The following is an 8,418-nucleotide window of genomic DNA, read 5'->3' on the forward strand; positions in this document are numbered from 1 at the left end:
TTGTGTTTTTTTTTTTTTTTTGTCACTGATTTTAGAATAGCGGGAAAACAGTGGTAGGAAAAACTCCACAGGGCACCTCAACACTGCAACTTCACATCCCCTATGTTTTGTGTTATAAAATCGACAGTTACCTTTTCTTTTCTACCCTTCACAGTTGTCACATTTTTATATTCAGACAGAATTTCTCCCTTGCAGGGTTTGGAGTCTGAAACAAAGAGAGCTGTCCAGAGTAGAAATGAGAGCAAGAAGTCTTTGTGGCAGGAAACAGACCCGGACAAAGAGAGAAACGCAGTTGATGTGGTGGAGATAGTGGGAGGTGAGTGCCGTTTATTACCTAGTGGCTTTTCTACAAAGCATGCTTGGCTTCCATAATGATGAACAACACTGGATCATGTTAGATGCGTATGGTGTACAAATGTACACAATGAGATGGCATCACGTGCATTGACAGACATGGCCCGCTCTAACCTTGCTAAGCTTGCTAGCATCTGATTGGCCAACATGGCTTTAGGGTTAGGGTTATGGTTACCTGTTGGTTTGGATTGCACTCGACAGTGGGGGAAATACACCGAGATTTGGATCTGCTCCAAAATGTAAAGGGTTCTTCCTTTTCCAACGGTACACCCTTCCACCAAGGTTAATGAAAATTGGACCAGTAGTATTTCTTGTAATCCTGCCTACAAACCGAAATAAAAACTTGACTAAAATATTGATTTGAGGGGAGTAAATTGTAATGCAAATATTCTTTGTGTACTTCTCCCGGTGTACTGTTTTTTTATTGCTATTGTATCTTAAGCATGTGTACCTCAATAAACTGCATCATTTTCTAACATGTATCCCTCGTGGCCAGTGCTTATATTTTGTCGTTTGGTGCATTCTCAGTAGAAAGGTCCACTGAGTACACAGAGGTTCCCTTGGGTGCTCTGGACATCGCTGCTGCCGACAGTCTGACACTTTCTCCTCATCACGGTAGGTTTATGATACACCTATGTCCCTGTTATCTGAATTGGTTGAATATCTGAAAATCTTTTTTACATAATCAAGGTAGTATTAACAAAACTACAGTCACAGATCAAGGTTTTGGGACAGTTACATTTTTTTCTTCCTTAGTAATTACTGCTGCCAGGGCATTTTAGCTGTAGTATAAACAATACATATTCAGGGTTGGTGACCATACTTTAATGTTAAATGGACAATTGCCCTAAGACTATAAACAAACATTATGAACAATTAAATGTTTTTTCTCCCCTTTACAGAAGGAAGTGATGCAGGAGACACAGAGCGGCTAGAGGAGCTTCCTCTCTGCAGCTGCAGAATGGAGGCTCCTCGAGTCGACAACACCAGCCACCGCATCAGCAGACAGTGTATGGCCACTGAGAGCATCAATGGAGAGGTTTGTCTTGGTTTACTTGAATAGCAGGACAGTGTTTCTGCTGGTCTGGTATTTCATTAAGCACACAGGTAACTTTTGTTGAAGCCACATCGCCAACTGTGTAATCTTGTCTCCTGCTGTTTATCAGCTGAGGGCCTGTTCCAATCGGACTATAAAGGGGGAGACCATGCGGCCGTCAAGTCGGGTGCCCCTCATGGTGCTTTGTGAAGTCCATCGTTCGCACATGGTCAAACACCACTGCTGTCCTGGGTGTGGATACTTCTGCATAGCGGTATATTTCTAAAACCTCTTAATATCATACTGGATTTCCTATTTAATGTTGCTCAGTTGGGAAATTGTGCAATGGCTGCACATGAGTTGTTTACCAAGGCTGGTAATGCCTGTAGGGCTTTACAAGCTACAATTTAATTTTGGCTTAAAATTAATGTTAATGCTATCTTTTTGATATCATACTACATATCTTACCCTATTTTCATCTTTCTCCCTCTCTATATATCCTACCTTCTATTCTTATTTCTCCTCCTCCATATCGTACCACTTTCTTCTCTTTCAGGGCACATTTCTTGAGTGCTGCCCGGACCAGCGCATCGCTCACCGTTTCCACCGCGGATGTGTGACGGTGCTGGGTGCTGGGCGCAGCCGATCAAATGGTGGCGGTATGCTTTTCTGCCCCCACTGTGGTGAAGATGCCTCCGAGGCCCAGGAGGTTACCATCCCCTCCTTCAGCTCAGCCACGGCTTCCTCCACCACCGTCGTTACCATGTCGGCCTCCTCCACCACCACCCCGTCTCTGCCCCCGTCCGCTCTTACAACACCCTCACTCACAGCCTCAACAGGAGGTATGAAGGACGGGAAGATGCCTGAGAGACCTGTCAGGTAAGATTGGGTGATGTGTGAGAGATGTTATTGGCTTCCTTTATTTTATTCTATTAACTATAGGAAAGTTAATTTTTTTTTTTTAACCCGTGCTCCCCTTCACTACCTCCTTTCAGTGCACGTATGCGTAGTCATGGCTTAGGGACACCGGCAGTGGAGCAGCAGCCCCCACAGCCTGTAGCCTCTGCAGCAACTGTGGCCACCATCCCCCCAGCAGAGGAGGGGGTGGACAGCGTGGGGCCCTCTCTCTGTATGCCAAATGGGAAACCCATCAGCCCTGGTGCACTTCCACCTGGGCCCAGCCGGGCGGCGCTGCAGAAGGCCATTCTCACACAGGACACTGAGAGGTTGGAATTTAGATTTGACTATATTTTGTCACAGTAGGTTGAAGGATTGAACAGTGGAATAGATACAACAATTGAGAGATGTAAGAGCGGTTCAGCAACTTATTCTATTTGAACATATCTGATCTTTAGCAGTAGACATTTTATAAATAAAAGCAATATCTCCATTCTCTGCTGTTAGAACACTCTGCAGCCACAACAAAATTACAAGTTGCAGTGAAATGATTTCCTGTTTTGTTAGCTTTAGCACTTCCAAGGGAAATTAAAAAGCTTTCAGTGGACAAGAGGACATCAGACAAGTTGAGACTAAATTGGTGATTGTTGCTTATGATTTGCCAGGAAGAAGAAACTGAGGTTCCACCCCCGCCAGCTTTACCCTGCTGCCAAGCAAGGAGAAGTGCAGAGAGTCCTGCTCATGCTGAGTGAGTGAGCGTGCACTTTTTATTTATGACCGAGTGTTGTAGATGGTTTAATTATAAAAAAAAACAACAACTGTTTGTGTGTGTGTCAAAGTGGAGGGCATAGATCCAACATACCAGCCTGACTCTCAGAACAGGCGCTCTGCTCTACATGCTGCAGCCCAGAGAGGTCTGCTGGAAGTCTGCTACCTACTCGTACAGGTGACCAATTTTAGCTTCTGTCTTGTTGGCTTATTTTATGTAACTAGTACATGTGACTATAATCAAAAAGAAAAGCTGTTATTGCAGGTTCATTTTTAAAATGATTTATAACACTTGCATTCAGGGTCACTGCTGACATTATTTGAAACAAAATGAAACCTAAAACAGAGCGCTCATTATTTAGTGTATTTATTTGGTCTTGTGCTTGAGATTAGAGTTATATCTGATTTATATATTGACAGGCTGGTGCCCAAGTGGATGCCTTGGACAAGGACAGAAGGACCCCTCTGTTGGAAGCAATCGTCAACAATCGCATTGAGGTTGCTCACTACCTGGTTCAGAATGGCGCCTGTGTCTATCATAGTGTGAGTGTCTGTTAGCACCTAAAATTAAAACATAAATGTGAACTTTCAGGAGTTTGGTTGATATTTGTTTATGTCTTCAGGAAGAGGATGGATATACTGGCCTCCACCATGCAGCCAAGCTGGGAAACCTGGAAATTGTCAACATGCTTCTGGAAACGGGTCAGGTGGATGTTAACGCACAGGTAAAGCAATAGCCAAAATGTCAGTATTTTAGGGACATCAGATAACCCTCTGTTTATAATTACTGTCAGTTTTGAACTTCATATCTGTCTTACTGGAGGTGACTGATTTAAAATGCCAGTGTAGAGTCATTCTGAATCTTCCTGTCGTTTTAGGACAGCGGTGGTTGGACGCCGATCATCTGGTCCGCAGAGCACAAACACGTAGAGGTGATAAAAGTGCTGCTGAACAGAGGAGCTGATGTCACCATCAATGACAAGGTAAGTTTCTACTCGCTAACACTGAGGTTTGTAGGTTGTGTTCATGACATGGTTTTGCTAGATGTGTAGCAGCTCCTCTTAGTATGCCTGTTATATTTGCTTACAAACGCAAAGCACAGTGTGTGCCTGTTATTTTTTATTTATGATAATCAGACTGAACTGCTGTGTCATTTGAGTTGGGGGTTAAAAACATGTCCTCTGGAGCGAGCCATTGTTTTTTAACTTCTCTCTGCTGCCCCTCTCAGCTTTATTGTCCTGTAATAAGTTGTGATACACAAAAAATGGCAAAATGGATGTAGTTGCATGAAAATGTTTCAGGTTATTACTTTAAACAGTCCCTACCCTCCCTTCAGGAGCTGAACGTGTGTCTTCACTGGGCGGCGTATGCAGGCAATGTGGATATAGCAGAGCTGGTGTTGAACTCTGGCTGTCCTCTTACCTCGGTTAACATGCACGGAGACACGCCGCTCCACATCGCCGCCAGAGAGGGCTACCTGGAATGTGTTACGTGAGTCAATGTTGTGTTACACAAGCTGTCGCCTCATTTAATGTACATGGTACATGTATCTTTTCCTTTAGCTTGAAGCCCTAGCAGTTATCCATGCTCCCACTACCATATATCAACAAATACGTTTTTCTCTTTCTTCTGCAGGTTGTTCCTTTCCAGAGGCGCAGACATTGACATCATGAACAGGGAAGGAGACACGCCTCTGAGTCTTGCACGGGCCGACACGCCGGTGTGGGTGGCACTCCAGATCAACAGGAAGCTGAGAAGGGGAATAACCAATCGTATGCTTCGGACTGAGCGAATCATCTGCAGGTAGGTTTTGTGCTATTTTAATGGAGTCTTCCTTTCCCCTTGTTCTTTCCTGTTTTCTTCGTGATTCAACTCCCTTGTTTATTGTTCCAGTGATGTTGCGCAGGGCTATGAGAACGTTCCAATTCCCTGTGTGAACGCAGTGGACGATGAGGGCTGTCCTTCAGACTACAAATACGTTTCAGAAAACTGTGAAACTTCAGCAATGAACATAGACCGCAATATTACACACCTACAGGTAAAATTGATCAGGCTCTCGTTTTAGCAATAATCTTTCTTACCTAATTATTTTATCTGCAATGAAAAATGCATCTCATGCCTTTTGATTATCTTTACTTCAGCACTGTAGCTGCACTGATGACTGCTCATCTAGTAACTGCCTCTGTGGACAGCTTAGTATACGCTGCTGGTACGACAAGGTAAATAGAAATGTTGTTTTACGGCCACATTATTAAAGTAATCTGCTCGGAAAACCTGTACAATTTTAATCAAAAGCCTCAACTGATTAGCACTGTGGAATTAATAAAGATCTGTATAAACTGCAGTTTTCAGCAGAAATTCTCCATGAGGAGAAAATGACTGGGATTCATGGGTGTCAGGAGAAACTAAAGGACTGAAACTAATCCCAACTTGTTGTATAATGTTTTCTAGGACCAGCGGCTGCTCCAGGAATTCAACAAAATTGAACCTCCACTTATATTTGAATGCAACATGGCGTGTTCCTGTTACCGAACATGTAAAAACAGGGTGGTACAGGCAGGCATCAAGTAAGAATTCTAAATATTACTCATCTAACATAATATTTCTCAACCACATGCAGATTTTTTAAAATCTAATTATTATAGTTATTGACTGGAAGACAAAAGCTGTATATGCAGGGGCATTGAGCCCTCATGATTTCCTTTTTTTTCTCCTTCAGAGTTCGTCTTCAGCTCTACAGGACAGAGAAGATGGGATGGGGAGTTCGGGCTCTGCAGGATATTCCCCAGGGAAGCTTCATCTGCGAGTGAGAGGACTGTCCACAAGTCAAACAACAGGTTTCATGTTACTGTATATGAAAGGTCAGAGATTAGACATTAAGCGTCTCTCCTTACGTTGACACAGATATGTCGGGGAGCTCATCTCTGACGCAGAGGCAGATGTTCGAGAAGACGACTCGTACCTGTTTGACCTGGACAACAAGGTGAAAAATAAGTGTTTTCTTTTTTAGTTCCGCTGTATAAAAATGAGATGACTGATGGAAAACAGTCATCTGAGAGAGCATTTGGCATTTGGAGAGCATCAGTCATGAGAGAGAGCATTTGGCATATTTCCTTTGTGACCAATAATAAATTACTATTAAAGGAACTAATTAGCTAGACCTTAACTCATGCGGTGGAAACACAAAATACATCCACAACTGCTGAGCTTGACAAAAACCAAGCAACATTTTTGAAAGAATTCCCATCTTTTGTTAACATTTCTTAATGTGAAGCGCTTATAATTTTAACATTTATAAATCAATCAACTCCTGAATTCCGAAACACAAACCAACCAACCAAAAAATTGGCAGAGTCAAATTTTATTTGAAATCTACTGAATCAGACACTATTTTGTTGTGAAATACAGTGCTGCAAAAACATAAAACAGTTATGTCATTGGTTGTCCGTCTCTGTATTTTGCTGATGTTATACGTATGTTTTTAGTGGGTTTTTATATTTATTTATTTTATTTAAAGAAAGTAATAAAATGATTCAATAACAAGTTTCAATTCAACTCCAAAACAATTAAGAATCAGACCGTCTCAATTAAACAAAAGGCAGAGCAAGCCCAACATTAAGATCATAATAAAGTATGTGAATTTACTTTACAAAGTAGACAATAAAACTCTAACTGAAAACAGAAAACAACTTGTCAAAATACATTGGAGTGCTTATTAATCCCAAAACTAACGTATTCCAATACATCTCAGTGTTTTTAAAATGCTACTTGTTGTCTTTAACTCGAAATATCAGATATCAGGATCTGTTTATTATGCACAATGTGTCTGAATAGCGATATATATTTCTAACACAATGCATGTTTTTGTTTTTTCTCATCATTTTGTAAAGGATGGGGAGGTGTATTGTATCGATGCCCGGTACTATGGCAACATCAGCCGCTTCATCAACCACCTGTGTGACCCAAACCTCATCCCAGTACGTGTGTTCATGCTGCACCAGGACCTGAGATTTCCCCGCATCGCCTTCTTCAGCTCCAGAGACATCCACAGTGGACAAGAGCTGGGGTGAGAAGTTGAGATGTTTATGATCACCTGCTCAGAGCTCATTTCTGTCATTTTTTTAGTCTTTCTTATATTTATATTTGCAAACCTCTAATCTAGAACTGTCATTTCCATTGGATTGCCTTGTTTTGGGGACAGTGTTTTGCGCATGTAAGCTTTTATTATTTTAACTTTTCTGTTTCAACAGATTTGACTATGGAGACCGATTTTGGGACATTAAGAGCAAGTATTTCACTTGTCAGTGTGGATCGGAAAAATGCAAACACTCAGCCGAGGCCATTGCCTTGGAGCAGAGTAGACTGGCTCGACAGGACGTTTGCACAGAATCGGGAACTGACTGTGGGATGACCATGCTTGGAAACTCTTAAAACACTTACCCACGGGGCTTTTGAATTAACTTCATCCAGTTCACATGCGCACATTGGCAATGGAAATACACCATGAGGGTTCTATCACGTTTGACATTCTGTGTTTGGTGCATGGTGCTGTTTTTCTTCTTGAAATGTCCTTTTTTTTCTCTAAAATGGGCCACCTTAGAAGGATAATTTCCCATATGGTAGAGGACATGGGCCTTAACGTATTTTTAAACTGTGTGGGTATAAATCACAACAACGTGATTCTGTACATACCGTATGTTTACTGTATATCTGTCTGTTTGCCTTGACACATGAAGTTTGTGCATTAGGAGTCTGCCGTTATGTATTTGTTATACATACTGTATGTATTTTCTTTTGTGCCAACAAACACAATGCATTTTTTGACGCAGTACAGTAATGGGTAAACCTTTAGCCCATACTGGACTCAATAAGGACCTGAGGAATAGCGTTGGTTATGGATGATTGTGTTACCTTTTATTTTTTTTATACGCATTGTTTTCTTGAACACATTTAGTATAATAAATTAGCTCATGAGTTGATCTTTGGGCTCTTGTATTAAGTTTGACATTCTCTTTATAAATCCATGCTCACTAGTTTACAATGTCCCATGTAATTCTATAATCCTACCAATATCCTAAGTAATTTTTTGAGTATATACAATTTTTTTAGAGACATTTGAGCTCTCATCAAGAGCGTTGCCTGCTGATATTGGCAGCAGGGGGCATTGGGCACATTCAAATATTAAAAGGAAGTAAATGAAAGCTGTCCCACTCTGTCAATAATTCAGTGTCCATGAATTTCTGAATGGCAGAAAAGGACATTTATGAACATAAATGTTCATTGGTTATCCCAACCAAACGTCCTGGGTAATTAATTAACTTTGTATTTATTGTCCATTTATAAAGACTAAAGATTAACACTGG

General features: G+C 41.4%; 1 protein-coding gene across 5 annotated transcripts in view; it reads left to right on the forward strand.

Moving 5' to 3' along the window:
• The window catches only part of ehmt2 (euchromatic histone-lysine N-methyltransferase 2), a 12,606-nt gene extending 4,556 nt beyond the window's left edge, over positions 1 to 8,050 (forward strand). For 3 of the 5 annotated variants that reach the window (XM_032535715.1, XM_032535718.1, XM_032535719.1), the window contains exons 9-28: positions 196 to 316; positions 883 to 969; positions 1,257 to 1,393; positions 1,521 to 1,664; positions 1,947 to 2,269; positions 2,386 to 2,616; positions 2,953 to 3,035; positions 3,127 to 3,233; positions 3,476 to 3,598; positions 3,679 to 3,780; positions 3,934 to 4,038; positions 4,374 to 4,546; positions 4,691 to 4,858; positions 4,949 to 5,093; positions 5,197 to 5,274; positions 5,507 to 5,622; positions 5,775 to 5,861; positions 5,960 to 6,038; positions 6,946 to 7,121; positions 7,306 to 8,050. In XM_032535715.1, coding sequence (XP_032391606.1) covers positions 196 to 316; positions 883 to 969; positions 1,257 to 1,393; positions 1,521 to 1,664; positions 1,947 to 2,269; positions 2,386 to 2,616; positions 2,953 to 3,035; positions 3,127 to 3,233; positions 3,476 to 3,598; positions 3,679 to 3,780; positions 3,934 to 4,038; positions 4,374 to 4,546; positions 4,691 to 4,858; positions 4,949 to 5,093; positions 5,197 to 5,274; positions 5,507 to 5,622; positions 5,775 to 5,861; positions 5,960 to 6,038; positions 6,946 to 7,121; positions 7,306 to 7,486 — 2,766 coding nt within the window. In that variant the 3' untranslated portion in view covers positions 7,487 to 8,050. The remainder of the gene's footprint in view (positions 1 to 195; positions 317 to 882; positions 970 to 1,256; positions 1,394 to 1,520; positions 1,665 to 1,946; positions 2,270 to 2,385; positions 2,617 to 2,952; positions 3,036 to 3,126; positions 3,234 to 3,475; positions 3,599 to 3,678; positions 3,781 to 3,933; positions 4,039 to 4,373; positions 4,547 to 4,690; positions 4,859 to 4,948; positions 5,094 to 5,196; positions 5,275 to 5,506; positions 5,623 to 5,774; positions 5,862 to 5,959; positions 6,039 to 6,945; positions 7,122 to 7,305) is intronic. The other 2 variants (XM_032535716.1, XM_032535717.1) reach the window with 2 other exon arrangements.
• Positions 8,051 to 8,418: the final 368 nt, after the last annotated feature.

This window comes from Etheostoma spectabile, chromosome 14 (genome assembly GCF_008692095.1).
Source record: "Etheostoma spectabile isolate EspeVRDwgs_2016 chromosome 14, UIUC_Espe_1.0, whole genome shotgun sequence".
NCBI lineage: Eukaryota > Metazoa > Chordata > Actinopteri > Perciformes > Percidae > Etheostoma > Etheostoma spectabile.